At 41.7% G+C, this 19,810-nt stretch overlaps 1 protein-coding gene across 3 annotated transcripts in view; it reads right to left on the bottom strand.

Annotated features, from left to right (window-relative positions):
* The window catches only part of BLTP3A (bridge-like lipid transfer protein family member 3A), a 63,181-nt gene extending 55,925 nt beyond the window's left edge, over positions 1 to 7,256 (bottom strand). For 2 of the 3 annotated variants that reach the window (XM_087858151.1, XM_045772030.2), the window contains exon 1: positions 6,951 to 7,256. Coding sequence is in view for 2 of the 3 variants with exons in the window: in XM_045772030.2 (XP_045627986.2) it covers positions 6,951 to 6,994 (44 nt within the window). In the remaining variant the exon portion in view is untranslated. Of the gene's footprint in view, positions 1 to 4,484; positions 6,896 to 6,950 lie in introns of those variants that run through there. The other variant, XM_087858150.1, reaches the window with a different exon arrangement.
* Between the last annotated feature and the right edge of the window lie 12,554 nt (positions 7,257 to 19,810).

The raw sequence follows: 19,810 nt of genomic DNA, 5'->3' as shown, positions 1-19,810 counted from the left end.
GCCCCGCGTTGGGCTCCCTGCTCAGTGGGAAGCCTGCTTCTCCCTCTCCCACTCCCCCTGCTTGTGTTCCCTCTATCGCTGCCTCTCTCTCTGTCAAATAAATAAAATCTTTAAAAAATAAAAATAAAAAAATAAATAAATGACCACTGATTTTTTTCACTCTAAGAATACAGCATATGATTATGCTATGTTCTTAGGATACATATAAGTAAATCCACTAAGGATCCAACCCTGTATATATATTTCAGTTATTTCACCAATGCTGAGGTCTAAGTTTCCTCTGTAGTATGCCTTGGTGTATTAAAAAAAAAAAAAAAGATAAACAGAAAATAGCCCTTGTTCCCTTCTCTCCTTAATACAAAGAACATTCATACATTCATCTCCACCTCTCTGTATTACAATGTTAAATATAATTTCTAAATAATCAAAGGTCTAATTCTTTAGATATGTTAGGCACAACCTTAAAGATGTTGAAAAGTATTATCTTCAGAAACTAACAGCAATCTCTCTTGAGTAACTTTAACAAATACTAGATAAATAGTAATAGGCACTGTTTACTGAATACTTTTTCAGGACCAGACACTTTTCTAAATGATTTCTAATCCTCAAAACCACATTGTGTGTTGTTGTCCCCCATTTTACAGATAAGTAAACTGAAGCTTCAAGAAGCTAAAAGACTTGCAGAACACAGAGCTTGTAAGTGGCAGGGTCAAAATGCACAGCCACCTTTTAGAACCCAAAGTTCTGGTTCTTTCTGCTACACTGACGTGCCTCTCAATCAATTTTTCAAACCAGGTAATTTCATTATTTGTGAACCATACATTAAGCTGTTGTGTGTCAGATACATACAACAGTACTGCTTTAAATTTTTATTGCTTTTAAATACTACTTTTTAAAACATGAGATAACATTTTACAATAAACCTTGGAAAGCTATAAAGAATGTAATATAAAAGCTATGAAATTCGAATTTTAGTTCCTTCAGTAAAGATGAAAGGGTATGCAAATGGGGTGCCCAGCTTAAAGACAGAATGAAACTCATACCCAGGGTAGTCTGAAGACCAAATATTTAACAAAAACCCAAATGCCTGAAGAACAGCACCCCCTTTCTTTTAATGTACATGAGTGTTATTCTGACAAAGAGCTAAGCCTCAGATCCATTCCAAGTAAGAAAAGTTATGGGTTAGGGGCACCTGTGTGGCACAATCCATTAAGCGCCCGACTCTTGGTTTCGGCTCAGGTCGTGATGTCATGGGTAGTGATCTCACGGGTTGTGACATCAAGCCCTACATCTAGCTCTGCTCTAGTTTTGAGTCTGCTTGAGTTTCTCTCTCCCTCTGCTTTCCCTGCCCCCTCCATACACATTCTCTCCTTCTCTCTCTGAAATAAATCTTAAAAAAAAAAAAAATGATAAGCTATGGGTTAGTAATTATAAATTACCCTAATTATTTTTATTGAACTTGCCTAATTTGAATAGTGCTCCAAAAAGACTTTGTTTTCAATGTTCTGATATTTGCTTGTGACTAAAATTTACAAATAAGTCAGAATTTAAAAACTAAACAGAGGCGAAAATAAAGTGGCCATCTGGTTTACCGCAGATGAAGTAAAAAAATTTCAAGACACAACCACCAGAGTGGCTAAAATGAAAGAGATAAAAAATACCAAGTGTTGGCAAGGATGTAGAGCAACCAACTCTCAAACACTTCCAGTGGAAGTGCAAAGTGGTACAGACACTTGGGAAAACTGTTTAATAATATCTATTACAATGTAACATGCTCATCTACTACAACCCAGAAATTCTGCTCCTATGTATATCCCCGACAAACATGTGTACATTTGTTCACCAGAGGACATATACTAGAATGTTCCTAGCAGCACTATTCATCACAGCGCTACACTGGGAAACTAACCAAATGTCCATTGATAGTAAAATATATAAATAAATTGAGGTATATTCGCATAATAGAAATGCCATACAGCAATGAAAATGCAGAATCTACAACCTGATACAATAATAGGGATTAATCTCACAAAAATAACGTTGAGCTAAAGAAACCAGACACAGAAGCATACTTACAATATGATTCCATTTACATAAAGTACAAAAACAGACAAAACTAATCTGTGTTGTTAGAAATCAGGACAGTGGTTACCCCTTGGTAGAGACAATGATAGAAGACACAAGGGGGCTTCATAGGTGTGGACAATACTGTTTCTTCACATGGATGCTGGTAACAAGAGTACATTCATTTGAAAGATTCAGTAGATGAGAAGCATACCGCAGCAGAGCAGTAAAGAGAATCGGAGTGCCTACCTCTGAATCTCAGTTCCCTTACTCGTTACGATTTTTTTTATTTTTTTAAAGATTTTATTTATTCATTTGACAGAGAGAGAGAGCACAAGTAGGGGAAGCAGCGGGCAGAGGGAGGAGAAGCAAACTCCCCACTGAGCAGGGAGCCCAATGTGGGGCTCGATCCCAGGACCCTGGGATCATGACCTGAGCCGAAGGCAGACACTTAACAAATGAGCCACCCAGGAGTCCCTTACTAGTTATGACTTTGCACAAGTTGCTTAACTTCTCTGTGCATCATTTCTTCAACTATAAAGTAGGGTTAATAACTACCTCATAAGGTTAGCCTGAGAATTACATCATTGTAAGACTTATTCACACAGTTGGTTATTATTATTAAGTATTTGTATATTAAGTATTATTTAAGTATTATTAAGTTAAAAAAATGCTTTATTCTGAAGCAATACAAAAAAATGTGAAAAGGAAACAAAGACATACATGATTTGACCATTACTAGAAAATGAATAAAATAATTACTTAGGAAATGATGGTGATAATAAGTAAAGTCTAGTACAAAGAGGCATGACCTGGAAGTTGAGACTACTCCTACAAGCCTTCACCTACACAGAGCCTGGGCCAGCAGTCAGCCTCTCTGAGCGTGCAGCTCCCCAGTGTCCCCTGGGAGCTGGCCACGATGATCGCTTCAGAAGGATGAGTAATAATGAGGGGAGACACTGAACAGGAACTAAGAAGGCTGAGCTCACAGTAGGCTCTCTTATTCTCCAAGAGGACTCTGGACTCTTGTATGCTTCTGAATTTCACCTAATACTTATGTTTTTAAAGAATTTATCATAACTATCAGCCATGTCTCTGTCACTCAGAATCAACATTTCCTGCAGCTATTTAGAGTAAATAATCAAGACTTCTGGTAGGTTTCTAAAAGAGCCAGTCAGGGGGCACCTGGGTGGCTCAGTCGATTGGGCATCTGCCTTCGGCCCAGGTCATGATGCAGGGGTCTTGGGATCAAGCCCCAAATCGGGCTCCCTGCTCAGCGGGGAGCCTGCTTCTCCCTCTCCCTGCCACTCCCCCTGCTTGTGTTTTGTCAAGTAAATGGGTAAATCTATAAATAAATTAATAAAATAAAATAGCCAGTCAAGTGGGTTACTGTCATCCATACCAGGGTAGTGTCCCTAACTTCTCTGATCATGTTAGAATAGCTACTCTTTATTAAACCCTACCTACATGCTAGGCACTATAATAATTACTTTATCCCCAATCCTCAAAAAATTCTGCTAGGTACATGGTATTCTTCCTTATTCTCACCTTTTACAGATAACAAAACTAAGGCTCAGAAAGGCTGAACTGTTCATTAAGTGACAGAGCTAGAAGGTAAAATCAGGCTTCTCTGGCTCCAGAGTCCATACTCCTTCCCTGAGCCATAGTCCCTTGACTTACTTGACAGTCAGTCATACTTCTTACAAAAGGTCATTAACTAAGGTGAGCTAAAACAAGAATAATCTAATGTAGTAAAAAATCAATTTTGGACATTTTTAAATGATTACTTTTGTTTACAAGTAAAGGTCTTCTCCTGGGTCTCTTTAAATGAACAATGTGCACTGCAGCTATTTGTACTACACAGCAGTCATCCAAACCATAGATACAATCCCTTAAAAGATGTTTACATTTCTTCCCTCCTGAATCCCCAGTACCCGGATCAGGGTCTGGCCTACAGCAGGCACTTAACGAAAATATCTTGAAGACTACTTCCCTCAAATCTTGTTTACCAAAATATTAACAAAGAAGATGCATTCTTGGGGCACCTGGGTGGCTCAGTCGTTAAGCATCTGCCTTCGGCTTGGGTCATGATCCCGGGGTCCTGGGATCAAGCCCCGCATCAGGCTTCCTGCTCATTGGGAGCCTGCTTCTTCCTCTCCCACTCCCCCTGCTTGTGTTCCCTCTCTCACTGTGTCTCTCTCTGTCAAATAAATAAAATCTTAAAAAAAAAAAAAAAAAGATGCATTGTAACAAAACACTATTAATATCCAAAACTTCATGACCAAAATGAAACACGAGAGTCACTAGGATATCCTTTCTGCTGTTAAGACACTCTCCTCCAGGTCAAGTGGCACTGTCATCATCAACAAATAATTATTAAACACCTACAAATGTTTATTTAACATAGTAACTCAGTATACCTTCTCTTCTCTTTCCCCATGAGATCTGGCAAGCCACAGAAGCTGTAATTCCCCTCCAGGCAGACCAGCTTCTGTAGGTATCAGAGACCATACAGAGATACAAATGTCATACATGATTAGGCCATTTTTCCAGGATAAACAAATAGAAAGGCCCAAGGAGTCTGACCTGTCCCTCAACCAGATCAATGTTCTACGACCTTCTTCCTGGAACCCTGATATTGCAGCCCCAAATAACCTTCTCTTTCTCTTCCTCCTCAGTCAACCACACAACACTAAGGAAACCAGAAATTTTTCCCAGTGTCTGTCATACCTATTCTTATTTCATCTAAAAGAGATACTCTGTTCACTAAGGATCCACTGAATATGTCAGCATATATTAAAATTTTTCTTTAAAAACTCTATACTCATAGAGTGCAAAGAGTACATGCGCACTAAAGAGAAAAACACCAGAATTAGAAAGCTGGGTTCTAGGGGCACCTGGCTGGCTCAGTTGGTGGAACAAGGGACTCTTGATCTCAGGGCTATGAGTTCAATCCCTGGGTTGGGTGTAGAGATTACTTAAAAATAATAAAATCTTAAAAAAAGAAAGCAAGCAAGCTGGGTTCCATTGTACTACCTTACCTTCCATTGCAACTTGGACAAATTGTTTACCCTCTCTAGGCTTTAGCTTCCTCAGACATAAAATAAGAGTGGAACTAGTCAGGGGTTATTCACCTAGTTCCAGGATGCCTTGCAGGATTCAGGCATGTGCTTTTGGGGTTCATAACTCTCCTCCAGAATTTACATAAGAAATTACCTGTTTGCGTATGCAGATTTTTCTGAAGAAGTCTATGGCTTATATCAAATTGTCACACAAGCTGTGGCCCAAAAGATAACTATGCTCATGTTTTATTGAGCGCTTACTTATGTGCTAGGCACTGTGCTGTCTTTACATATATTTATTCACGTAACCCTCAAAATAACCCTTCGAGGGGCACCTGGGTGGCTCAGCCAGTTAAGTGCCTTTGGCTCAGGTCATGATCTTGGGGTCCTGGGATCAAGACTGGGATCGAGCCCCAGGTTGGGCTCCCTGCTCGGCAGGGAGTCTGCTTCTCTCTCTCCCTCTAGCTCTCCCCTCAACTCAAGCTCTGTCTCTCAAATAAATTAATAAAATATTTTTTAAAAATATAATCCTCTGGGGCGCCTGGGTGACTCGGTCATTACGCGTATGCCTTCGGCTCAGGGCATGATCCCTGGGTCCTGGGATGGAGCCCTGCATCGGGCTCCCTGCTCTGCTGGGAGCCTGCTTCTTCCTCTCCCACTCCCCCTGCTTGTGTTCCCTCTCTCACTGGCTGTCTCTCTCTCTCTGTCAAATAAATAAATAAAATCTTTAAAAAAAAAATAACCCTCTGAGTTAGATTACTATTATTATCCTCATTTTACAGTTGAAGAAAGTAAGCCAGAAAGAGTCTGGGCTCTTAAACACAATGCTATATTAAGTCAGATCATCTCTAAATCCTAAAATTCTCTGATTCTATGTTTATTCAAATCAATAGTTTTCCTTTAGTTAAATTTTCTATACCATTTCACAATTATTAATCCTACTTTTAAATCTTTATACAGAACAACCAAACTCATGGAACACCCAGATGAATGATACCCGAAAAAAGAATATATTAGGAAGTTAATCCAAGTAAAGGGTCCTAAGGCACCTTCCAGCTCCAGCCTCCAATCTGCTTTTACTTTTATAACATAATCTGGTGATTAACAGATGTATCTGAATCTAATTACTAATTAAGTCTAAAACCAAAGTAATAGTAAATAAGCTGGAGTGTCAGCCAGAAAAGGGGACGCAGTGGCAGCAAAATTGTCTCACCTACCACTCCAGGCAATGAGACGACCAGGAAAGATCCATTAGTCCAAGGCCCCTGTGTCCCCTGTTGACTGGCTCCACCCCCTACTCTTTCCTCCGGAAAACCACTAGTGTGTACAAGGCTAAAATCACTCTCCCCTTGAGATACAAAGGCTGGCTGAAAGTATGAAGGCATCCCCAACACCTGTGTGGAATAAGGAGTGAAAACTAAGTGGGCGGGGGTGAGGGGGCGCAAGCGAGGACGGGGTGACCCGCTCGGCGGTGTAGGAACTGAGTGGAAACCAAGCTGGGGGCAGCCGGCCAGGAGATCCTTGAGGGTCGGGAGGCTTAGGGAGTCTGCGAGGGTCGAGAGGAAAGCCCGGGGCACCCCCGCAAGGGCAGAAGCACCCTGCACCGGAGGGCCCAGGGCGAAGGAAGAACAGAGTGGTGACAACGGTCGGGGCCAGCGGAGCGGGCCGGAGACTGTCCAGCTCGAGTTGAGGCGAGGGCCGCCACGGAGTCCCGGCTCGGGCTAAGAAGAGGGAGACCAGCCCGAAGGAGGGCGTACGGGAGGAGGGTCGAAGGGGGTTAGGAAGGGCCCCGGGACGGCTGGGGGACGGCGCTGGCGCTCTCACCGGGACAGGTGCTTCAGGATCTGCTTCTTAATGATCCCGGCCATGCCGGAGCCGCGGCCCGCGTGGAAGGCAGCCGGGCAGCTGTGGCCTCCTCAGTCGTGAAGAGGCGGCCCCTCACCTCGCCGCGGCGCGGGGACCGGATGCCGCCGCCACCGCCGCCGCCGCCGCCATGGCGCTCTTGCGCCCCTGCCCCGGCTCCGGGAGCTCTGCCACGATCCCACCCACCCGCGCGGCGCCGCGGCCGCCAGCCCCGAGCGACGCGGAGATCGCGCGCCCCCAGTCCGGCTCGCAGCCGCCGAGGCGCGCGCGATGAGAGGGCCGCGCGTGACGAGGGGCGGGGAAGGCGCGTGCTGAGGGGCGGGGCGAGCGCGCGCACGCGCGGCGGCGGCGGCGGGCGGGCTAGCTCCGGGCTCTTTCCCACGGCTCTGCGGTCCGCCTCTCTACCCAGGGAAATCAGAAAGGCTTTCCCCTCCGAAGTGTGTGAGTTCCGGCAGTTGTTTTGAAGCATAGGGGAAAGGCGGCATCTTTGTGATTTTTTACAGGAGTTCACTAGATAATCGCTCAATGCCTCGTCCATTTCTCATTCATTTCCCTCACACATTCACTCCTTATTTGTTGAGCACCCGCTAACTCTATTCCAGGCATCAGGCTGAGGAGTGACAAGTGGTCTCAGGAACCTCACGGGCCCTTAGAACCACCTCGATCTGCTGCCTTGTACTGAAGAACTGAGAAGGGGGCACCTCGTCATCATCTCTGCCGCTCTCAGCGTCTACCCGGCTAACCAATAGGCAAATGTTTACTCAACACATAAGGAACTGAAGCCCAGTAAAATGGTTGAAAAACTCTGCCCAAGGTCACGACTACTTAGTGAAACTCAGGACGAGAACCCTAGTGTTCTTCCTCTCAGTCCAGTGCTATTTCCACTCTATGTCGTTCATACACTTAAAAGTGTAACCCATATACTGCGGACACCTGTAGAACTTGTGGCAAAGGTGAAAAGGTGGCAGTTTTCTGAACTTAAGCCTTACAACAAAAACCTGAATAAAATACTGAGACAGGCTTATAGGAAATCTGGGCACCTATTCTTTTTTGTAAATAGGTAATACATGCACATAATACAATTGTTACCTGATTCCAGAGATAGTTCAAGCATGGTCAACTCTATAAATGTTAATTTTTTAAAATAATCAACAAACTTCATGCATTCCTATGTGTATCTTATAGTAAATTTAGTTTTCCCTAGAAGTTCCCCCAAAATTACTTTTTTACATCTTTTTTTTAAAGATTTTACGTATTTGAGAGAGCATGAGCAAGAGAGCACAAGCAAGGGGAGCAGCAGAGGGAGAGGGAGAAACAGACTCCCCACTGATGTGGGGCTCGATCCCAGAACCCTGGGATCATGAGCTGAGCCAAAGGCAGCTGCTTAATGGACTGCGCCACCCAGGCACCCCTTCACATCTTATTTTAGAGAGAGAGAGAGCACAAGTGGGAGGGGCAGAGGGAGAGGGAGAAAGAATCTCAAGCAGACTCCACGCTGAGCACAGAGCCCATCGCAGGGTTCAATCTCACCACCCTGAGATCATGACCTGAGCCAAAACCAGAAGCTGGAGCATAACCGACTTTGCCAACCAGGTTCCCCCCGCCAAATTACCTTTTTAAAAGGTAAGCGAATAATCCTCAACCTAGGTGCTCTATTACCCAAATCCGTCTAACAAGACTACACAGTCTATCATTATTTGCCCCTCTGCCCACCTCTCAATTGAAAACATACTAGGAACCAATAGATCTTATGAAAGAAGTTTCTTGCCAGGATTATTGACCATTATCACTCCCTCCAGATTCACCCATCAGCTGTAGGAGCTTGGGGCAATTTCTTGCATTTTGTGCTTCTTTTCCTAGCAACTGACTGGATATCCGACTTCAGCTATGTAAAACAAAACCTGCCCAAGCTCAGATTCAGCATCCTTGTTGAACAGTTCATCATGCCTGGTGAATGAATTATTTCTGTTGAAAGCAAAAAGTCATGTTCTAAAAAATACGGCCCCTCTAGGGACCATGGAATAGGAGAATTCGTACTCTAACCAATGGTATTAATGAGTTTTTCTTTATCCAATGCTAAGAATGCAAAGCATATAGGGGGCGCCTGGGTGGTGCAGTCGATAAGCGTCTGCCTTCGGCTCAGGGCATGATCCCCGAGCCCCACATCAGGCTTCTCCACTAGGAGCCTGCTTCTTTCTCTCCCACTCCCCCTGCTTCTGTTCCCTCTCTCACTGGCTGTCTCTCTCTGTCAAATAAATAAATAAAATCTTTTTTTAAAAAAAGCTATTTTTATATGCAAAGCATATAAAAATAAGAGGAATTTGGGCCCAATCCATACATTTTTTAACTTAAACATTTTGAGATGATTGTATATTAACTTTCATTTGTAAGAAATAATACAAAGAGATTCTTGTATCCTTTACTCAGTTCCCCCCAAGGGTAACATGTTGCAAAACTTTTAGCATGGTATCCCAACCAGAATATTGACATTAATACACTCAGTATACAGAACATTTCTTCCTTTCTGATATGAAAACCTTTCATTTCCTTTTCTTGACTTATTGAGCAGGCTACAATTCCTGGCACTTGCATAACAGGACTGGTGACAAACTAAGAACTGGTTCTGACTCAGGTTCAGCTGCTCACCACTCGAAAATCAATACTCGGGAGACAAGTGATGGTGGGAAAGGAACGGTTGCTTTATTCAGGAAGCCAGCAACCTGGAAAGATGGTGAACTAACATCTCAAAGACCATCTTCCACACCCAGGGGAGCTGGAAGGTTTTAAAGGGGAAGTCATGGGTAAAGGGAGGGAGACTATGTGTAGGAGAAGAAGGTGCCCAGGCGATTAGGTTAGTCCTTGGTCGACATGACCCTGAACAGATTTGCTGGCATCGGCGAATAAATAAATAAAGCTGTTTTCAAATTTAGTCAGACTTTATCTTCTGGGAAAGTTAGGTCCTTCACTCTGCAAGGCCAGTGGTCTGCAAGTCTCAAGGAGAGGATGTTAGATCTACAAGGGACTTCGGTCAGCAAGCAAGGAGTGCAGAAGCTGGAAACAAGTTAACCCTTAGGACCAGTTGGAGTGATGTTACATTGACAGTAAATATATTCTCTCTGTTCCCAATCTTACAGGAAAAGCATTCATTCTTTCACCATTAAGTATAAAGTTAATTGTAGATTTTTTTGTGGATGCTCTTTTTCAAGTTGAGAAAGTTCTCCTCTATTCCTATTTTTGAGAGTTTTTATCAAGAATTTGTGTTTAATTTTTCAAATGCTTTTTCTGCATTGAATATCATGTTCGTGTGATTTTTCTTCAGCCTGTTAACATGGTAGATTACACTGATGGACTTTCAAATACTGAACCAGCCTGCATCCTTAAAAACCTACCTCATTTGGGCATGGTATATAATTACTTTCATAAATTGCTGAATTCTATTTGTTAATATTTGCTTAAGAATCTGTGTATATTTCCTTAATGGCTAATGATGTTGAGCATCTTTTCATGGCTATAGGCCATTTGCATATCTTCTTTGGAGAAATGTCTATTCAGGTCCCTTTTAAAATTTGGTTGTCTTTTTATCATTGAGTTGCAGTTTTATATTCTAGGTACAAGTCCCTTCTCATATATTTTTTGCAAAAATTTTCTCCAATTCTGTAAGTTGTCTTTTCATTTTCCTGATTATGTGTCCTTTGAAGCACACACACACACACACACCTTTTTTTTTTTAAGTTTCTTTCTTTCTTTAAGTAATCCCTACACGCAACATGGGGCTCAAACTCATGGCGCTGAGTCCAAGAGTCACAGGTTCTTCTGACTGAGCCAGTCGGGCCCCTGAAGCACAAAAATTTTTGATTTTGACGATATCGTTTCTTCTTTTGCTGCCGTGCTTGTAGTGTATACCTAAGAAATAGTTGTGTAATCCAAGGTCAGGAAGATTTACATCTATGTTTTCATCTAAAAGTTGTACAGTTTTAGCTCTGACATTTAGGAATTTTATCCATGTTGAGTTCATTTTTGTATATGGTATGATGAATGGGACCGACTTTACTTATCTGTCTTGTGAATATCAAGTTGTCTTAGCATCATTTGTTGAAAAGAATAATCTTTCCCCATTGGAATGTCTTGGTGAAAATCAACTGCTAATAAAAGTAATGGTCCATTTCTGGATTCTCAATTTTATTCCATTCCTCTGTGTCTATCCTTACACCAGTAACACAGTGTCTTGATTAGTGTAGCTTTGTAAAAAGTTTTTTTTTAAAAAAAGATTTATTTGACAGAAAAAGTGGGGGAAACCAAGGACAAGCAGGGGGAGGGCCTATGGGAGAGGGAGAAGCTGGCTCTCCACTGAGCAGGGAGCCCAACACGGGGCTCCATCCCAGGACCCTAGGATCATGACCTGAGTCTAAGGCAGATGCTTAACCAACTGAGCCACCCAGGAGCCCCAGAAGTTTTGAAATAAGGAATCTATAGTGTTTTTGTATAGCTTTGATTGCTTTTAGATGCATAGCTTTTAGGTGTTTCTCTAGTTATTACATTATTTATATCATAGTCTTATCACAGTCTACGGTATTGCCAGTTACCAGTTCAAGTGAAGTGCAGAAGCTTTACTTCTCTTTAGGTCTCTTTTCCCTCCCATAGGTATAATTTTTTTAAGTTTTTTAAAAAATATTTTATTTATTTATTTGACAGAGAGAGACAGAGCACAAACAGGGGGAGCCGGAGCAGGAGAGAGAGAAGCAGACTCACCGCTGAGCAGGGACCTTGATGTGGGGCTCAATCCCAGGACCCGGGGATCATGACCTGAGCTGAAGGCAGACGCTTAACCGACTGAGCCTCTAGGCGCCCCTCCTGCAGGTATGATTGCCTTAAATATTTTCTCTACATACGTTTGGAGCTACATTAATTAGTGCTCTAATTTTTGCTTTGACCATCCAACAATTTAGAAAACTCGAGAAAAGTAAAGTCTATTACAACTACCCATATTTTTCTTCCTTCCTGATGTTACGAGATTCATTCATTTATTGTTTCCTATCTGTTTTAAGACTTTTTAGACATTCTTTTAAAGTAGGCCTGTTGGCAACAAATTCTCTTAATTTTTCCTTTATCAGAGGACATTTTTTCTCCATTCATTCCTGAAGCACATTTTTACTGGGTATTGGATTCTGGGCTGATAGCTCCTTTCTTTCAGCACTTGAAAACTATTCTGCCACTTTCCACTGGTGTCCACAGTTTCTGATGAGAAATCTGTCCTTCAAATTGTTTTCCCTCAAGAATAAGGTGTCGGGGCACCTGGGTGGCTCAGTCGATAAGCATCTGCCTTCGGCTCAGGGTGTGATCCCGGCGTTCTGGGATCGAGCCCCACATCAGGCTCCTCCGCTGGGAGCCTGCTTCTTCCTCTCCCACTCCTCTTTCGCTGGCTGTCTCTGTGTCAAATAAATAAATAAATAAATAAATAAATAAATAAATAAATAAATAAATAAAATCTTAAAAAAAAAAAGAATAAGGTGTCATTTTTCTCTGGCTATTTTCAACTTTTTTGTCTTTAGTTTTCAGAAGTTTGCTTCCGACATATCTTGATGTGTGGATTTGAGTTATCCTCACTGAAGGGCGCCTGGCTGGCTCAGTCAGTGGAGCTTGTGACTCTTGACCTCAGGGTCATGAGTTTGAGCCCCCCATTGGGTGTAGAGATTACTTAAAAATAAAATCTTGAAAAAAAATTTTTATCCTGATTAAGGTTCACTCATCTTCTTGAACATTTAGGTTTATGTTTCTTGCAAATCTGGGATGTTTTCAACAATTATTTGTTCCAGTACCTTCTTTGGTTTTTACATTTTTTCCCCTCTCCTGGGACTCTGACAACATGAATATCAGATCTTTTGTTATAGTCCCACAGGCCCCTGAAGGTTTACTCATTTTTTTTTTTTAGTCTACTTTCTCTCTGTTGTTCAGATTGGATATTTTTATTGTTCTATCTTTTCTATTTTTTCATGTTACTGATTTCTGTTAAGTCCATCCACTGAATTTTTTACTTATTTTTTGGTTCCAAAGTTTCCATTTGGTTCTTCTTCATGTCTTGTTTCTTTTCTGAGACTTTCTATTTCTTCATTTGTTTCGAGCATGTTCATAATTGCTCTTTGAAGCATTTTTATGATGGCTGCTGTAAAATCCTTGTCAAATAGTTCTAGCCTCTGACACCTTGGTGTTGACATCTATCGATTGCCTTTTTAAATTCAATTTGAGTTCCTGATTCTTGGTATGATCAGTGATTTTAGATTGAAACCTGGACGTTTTCTTTTCTTTTTAAGATTTTATTTATTTATTTGACAGAGAGAGAGACAGCCAGCGAGAGAGGGAACACAAGCAGGGGGAGTGGGAGAGGAAGAAGCAGGCTTCCCGCTGAGCAGGGAGCCTGATGCGGGGCTTGATCCCGGAACACTGGGATCACGCCCTGAGCCAGAGGCAGACGCTTATCGACTGAGCCACCCAGGCGCCGAAACCTGGACGTTTTCATATTATGTTCTAAGACTTAGGATCTTATTTAAACTTTGTTTTGCTGACTTCCTACATTGGTCTGGCAAAAGGGGGAGGGGTCTTCTTGTTACTGTCAGGTGAAGACAGAGGTCCAGGTTGACAATTAGCCTCCTTGGATACCCAAGGGAAGGGCTCCTCATTACTGCTAAGCTAAGGCAGCAGTTCCGGCTCTCTGGTAGGGCTCAACTAATACTTCCCTGTGTAGCAGACTGCCTATTAATGTTCCTCACAAGGCCTCCACGGACATGGGGGTGTATGCCGCCTCATTACCACTGGACATTGTTGAAAGTCCTTGAAGTTCTGTTACGCCTCTTCGGACACTACCTGTCAGGAGGGCTCAGTGCCTTGTTATTGCCTGTTGGGGTGATATCTCAGCTCCCTATTTGGCCTTCCCTGGTACCACCTCAGCAGGAGTTTGCAGCATCTCAATACAGCCTCACAGGGTGGGAGAATAAGCTCCCTACTTGGCCTTTGTGGCATGGGTGGCAGTAGGGCCCGGGTTTTGTTTTTTCTGTGATGTTTGGCTGGAGTAGAGTGGTTACTGTCTAAAAGTTTTGTCTTGCTAACCTCTTTTCTAGTCCTTTGGCTACAGAAAGCAGGCTTTTCTGGAGGTGTTTTTTGCCTCCGGCCCATTACTGTTCTTGGTTGCCAGCTTCTTCAGCTCCAATCTGGGATATATGAAGCAAAAAGAAAATCCAGAGCTCACGATATTGTTCCTTGGGTCCCAAGTCCTCTAGAAGATCTGGCTTCTTTTCACCTTTCAGTCTTATGCTTGTTTTATACACACACACACACACACACACGCACAAGTATTCATTCCAGGGTTCTAGCTGTACTTAGCAATAGGAATAGGGAAAAGTACATCTATTCCATCTTTCTGGAAGCATAAGGCCATGTTTTTTTTTAAATGTTTTTAATGTTTTATTTTTGAATTAATTATAGAGTCACAGGAAGTTGTTAAGATAATACAGAGAAGTCCTGTGTACCCTTCACCCACTTTCCTGCAAGAGTTACATGTTACATAACTAGAGTACGACATAAAACCCAGGAAATGGATATGGGCACGTCTCAGAGATACTGCAGGTTGAGTTTGGTTCCAGACCACCACAATAAAGCAAGTATCACAATAAGACAAGTCAAATAAGTTTCTGGGTTTTTCAGTACGTGTAAGTGAAGTTTATGCCACCCTGTAGTCTATTAAGTGTGTGACAGCATTATGTCTAAAGAAACAATATACATACCTTAATTAAAAATACCTACTGCTGGGGTATCCGGCTGGCTCAGCAGCTAGAGCATGTGACTCCCAATCTCAGAGTTGGGCGTTCAAGCCCCATGTTGGGCTTGGAGCCTACTTAAAAAAAAAAATACACACACACACACACACACACACACACACACACACACACACACCTTACTGCTAAAAAACGCTACCCATCATCTGGGCTCTCAGAGAGTTACAATCTTTTTTATGGTGGAAAGTCTTGCCTCAATGTTGATGGCTGCCGACTGATCAGGCTGGTGGTTGCTGAAGGCTGGGGTTCCTTGGGCAATATCTTAATATAAGACACAATGAAATGTATCACACGGATTAACTCTTTCTTTCATAAATGATTTCTCTGGGGCAGGCAATGCTGTTTCATAGTGTTTCACTCAGAGTAGAACTTTCAAAATTGGAGTCAATCCTCTCAAACCCTGTTACTACTTTAACACCAAAGTTTATGTAATATTCTAATCTTTTGTTGTCATTTCAACAATCTCCACGGCATCTTCACTATTAGATTCCATCTCAAGAAAATACTTTCTTTGCTCATCAGTAAGAAGCAACTCCTCAGCTGTTAAAATTTTATGCACTTTGCAGCAAATATTACAACAACGACAAAGTTTTAAATATTGACAGAATTAACAAAATGTGACACGAAGACACAAAGTGAGCAAATACTGTTGGAAAAATGGCAGCAATAGACTTGCTCAACACAGAGCGGTCACAAACTTTCAATTTGTAAAAAACGGTACCTGCAAAGTGCAACGAAGTGAAGCACATAAAACGAGGTATGCTTGTATTGGCGTGTGTGTTTAATTCCGTCATTTCATCACGTGTGTAGACTTGTATAAGCATGACCACAATCAGGATACAGACTACTCCATCACTACAAAGATCTCCCTCATGCTACCCCTTTACAGTAATTTCCTGCTGCCCTCACCCCCACACCCTAACCCCTGGCAACTACTAACCTGTTCTTCGTTGTGATAACTGATTTTATAGAGGGCTGAAGAGCAAAGATAGGTTATTGCTGACTAAGGATTCTTGAGAGTAGTCTTCTAGTTCGTGGTAGCTATGACTTTTAAAATGACTTTACTGAAGTATGACTGACATAAAGCAAAGTAGACAATTTTTGAAGTTTTGACATAGAGACCCACCTGTGAAATCACCGCCACAATCAAGACAATGAACAAACCCATCACTCTCAACAGTTCTAGCTCTTTTGAGCTACACTGGCCTCCCTGCTGTTCCTCCAACACATTAAAGCAGATTTCCACTTCAGGGTCTTTGTACTTGCTATACCCTCCACCTGGAAAGCTTGTGCTCTAGACATCTGCACGGCTTCCCCTACCCCCGCCCCTCACGTCATCCCCAGAGTCATCCGTCATCGGGCACTCCCTACGTCCCTTCATGGCCACGTACCACACAACAGTGGTATTTTTAACCGTCTGACTTCAAGCAGGACCAGTTAAGCAATACTACTCTTCTCCTCGAGCATCTCCTTTGTATCCGTCAGGGTAGATTCAGCTGCACGTAACAGAAAACTCAAAAATTATGATGTGACTTCACCAAAAATGTGTATATCCCTTTCATGTAAAAGAAGTCCAAGGTAGGCCGTTCATGGCAGCTCTTCAATCACTAGGGACCTAGGCTCCTGCTACCTTTCTAACACTATCTTTAGTTGTCAGTCTGAGGTCCAAGACTCTGCTTGCATTTCAAACGTCATATTCACTTCCTGTCAACGGGAAAGAAAAAGCGCAGGGGAAGAAAGGCGTGTTCTCTCCTGCCATGTGGCCTCACCTAACCAAAAGCTCTGGCAAGTGTGCTATTCATTGCAGATGGACATGAAGGCAGATAAAAAATTAGGGGTTCAATTATTACAGATAGTAACAGATACTGGGGTGGGCAATTCGTAATTCTGTCTGCCACTCTAGGCTCTATTGTATTACTCTTCTTTTTGTCCCTCTTTACATGCTTCACTCTACAAGCAGAGGCCTAAGAGATAAAAAGGATAAAGGGGGGAAACACAGCATTTGAGAATAGAAGTAAAATTCTTTGTCCTACCTCTTACATCTTTATTCTTTCAACAACCATCTCCCCAAAGTTATTAGGACGTGATGTACAAAGTGGGAAAGGATTAGGAGACTTAGTTCTCAGTGTCACTGTGAAAGCTGATTAAGTCCTTACAAAGGGCTTTTAGATCTTGGATTCCTTTTGTTTTTTGACGCCCCGAGATCTTGGATTCCCATGCTGTGTTCGAAGTCTTATTAGATAAACATTTAAGTCAATGGGCTTTTCGTAATTGGCAGCTGAGGAAAGACACTCGAACAAGCATGGGGAAATTGGACAATACCTTGATAGATGATCAAAATTATCATCACCAATGAAGGGCAGATGGGCGCTGTGTGCCCGCCTATAGATGTGATATTCTAGGGATATGACTGAGGACAAGTACCAGAATGTAACCATGAGGAAATATCAGGCAAACCCAAAATGAGGAACACTGTATTAAACAAAAGGTGGTAAGACTGTCAATGTCATAAAAGACAAATGCTGTGGGACGCCTAGGTGGCTCAGTCGTTACGTGTCTGCCTTCGGCTCAGGGCATGATCCCAGCGTTCTGGAATCGAGCCCCGCATCAGGCTCCTCTGCTGGGAGCCTGCTTCTTCCTCTCCCACTCCCCCTGCTTGTGTTCCCTCTCTTGCTGGCTGTCTCTCTCTGTCAAATAAATAAAATAAAATAAAATAAAATAAAATAAAATAAAATAAAATAAAATAAAATAAAAATAAAATAAAAAAGACAAATGCTGAGAATTGTTCTAAAGTAAAGGAGACTAAGGAGCTCTGACTAAAAAATAAAGCCCATGATTCTAGAGAGGATCCTGTACAGGAAAGGGGGGGAAAATACAAGGACAATGTTGGATCAATGGATAAAAGTGAAATATGGTTAGCAGATTAAATTATTCAATCAAGGTTATATTTTCTAGGCTTGATAATTAAACCATGGTTGTGTAAGAAAATGTGTTTATTCTTAGGAAATACCTAGTTAAGTATTTATGGTAAAAAGGCATGATATAAGCAACTTACTCTCAAATGGTTCAGGAAAAATATATACATACACATATATAGTGAGAGGGAGGGAGAGGAGAAAACATGTACACAAATACCAAGTGAACTGAGTGAAATGCCAATAGCTAACAACAGGTGATTCGGTCAAAGGGTACATAAATGTTCTTTGTACAGTACTTGCCATCTTTTCATTAAGTCTGAAATCCACCCCCCCACCTAAAGAGTAAGGATGATAAGCAACATTCAGATTATCTTATTCCTGCCCTTGTCTGATGAACTATTTTAGATGCTGTATTGATTCTGTGCCAGAAAATCTAACCCTTAAGCTTTCAATTGGGAGGGAAAGAAATGACCCCAATTAGCTAACATTTATTCAGGACACATCTATCAGAAAAATCTAACGCAGGCCAGGCTTTTTTCTTTTGTTCACTAAATATATCTAGCCGAAAAGATACTATCTGACTGAAGCTATTTAATTGGAACAAACACTTAATCACCACTGGACTTTTTCCATACAGGATGACCAAATTAGCCTGTGGTTCTATGCAAGGATCCCGTTTCTTGTGCAGCTGGGAAGCAAGGGGACTGGCATTCTGACAAACCACTAAAGCCGAGGCAGTGAAAATGATGTTAGCTTGGACTTCAACTGCACTCCCCGTGACTTTGGATCCGCCCACAGAAAGCAAGCAAGTACATTAGTCCACATCATGAACTTCTTCAGTTCTGGACATCTAGTGGCATTCTTGTTTGCACTCTACAAATTCTCCCATTATAGTTGATTCATATTTTACAATTAAAACCAGACGTTTAAAGGCATAGATTAAGAGCAGTAAATAAATTTGTATTCTTCACAGCCTCTTACAAAGGAAATGTCTTATAATCAATAACTATAAACAGTTTGACTTAGGAGTTAATAAAAAGACAAAAAGAACCTTATTCGAACTACTTATTCCTACTACGTTCATTGTAAAGTTTGTTAAATTTTTAAGTCATCGTATTGTTTTTCTAAAACTATGTAAAATATTTCTTCAAAGAAAAGAAGTGTTTCTGGGTACCTGGCTGGCTCAGTCAGTGGAGCGTGGACTCTTATCTTGGGGTGGTCAATTCGGGCCCCATGGTGGGTGTGGATATTACTTAAAAACAAAATCTTTAAGAAAAAAAAAAAAGAAATGTTTCTGGAATGGATATTCAACCTTAAAAACATATTTTGGAAAAAGCTTCCTTTTAGTAAGACCTGGGTTATTCCTAAGTATAGGAATAGCTATCTGTGAGCTTTCTGGGCATACATAAGTCACCCTCTGCACCTTGAGCCTGACAGAGCCATCTGAACCAGAAACTTGCTGAGTCACATGTAAGCTCAGTTGGCAAGGTTTCTCCTACTTAAAGTCTACAAAGATTTTAATAACAAATCTGAGCTATAAAAGTCAGATATATAAACTATCGATTTCTGATAAGCCCTTCTTTAAAACATGTACCAATGAGAAACTAAAAAGCAGTAAGCAGTCCTAGTAAAGACTCAGATTAGGAAGTCGACTCAGCTTTTACAGAGGCTGAGCACAAAATCATCTGTCAGGATCTCTATTTCTAGCCTCTTGTTTACCTAGGTAAGGTTGTTTATTTGCCTAAATTAGCCCTTCTTCAAGTTTCTGGGGGAAAAAGACATCCACCTATTGCTATTTTAATTTCTAGCTGCAAATCTAGGGAAAAAAATGATAGACACACACACATACATCCAGTATTACATTCCTGAGTAGAATAGATCCTAAGAGTTTGCCAAACCCACTAATGATCAAATTTCCTAGGGAGCTTTTCCAAAATACCAATTTCCTAAGCCTCACCCCACATATATTCAATCAAAATCTGGAATCTTTATTTTTAAAAAGATCCCCCATGATTCTAATCGTCAGCCAGGTAGGTTGTAACTCCTGGTTTAGGGCACCCTCTGCCATAACATCCCT

Source organism: Ursus americanus, chromosome 32 (genome assembly GCF_024610735.1).
Source record: "Ursus americanus isolate L20-20 chromosome 32, mUrsAme1.1.p, whole genome shotgun sequence".
NCBI lineage: Eukaryota > Metazoa > Chordata > Mammalia > Carnivora > Ursidae > Ursus > Ursus americanus.
This window is presented reverse-complemented; position numbering and strand designations above follow the sequence as displayed.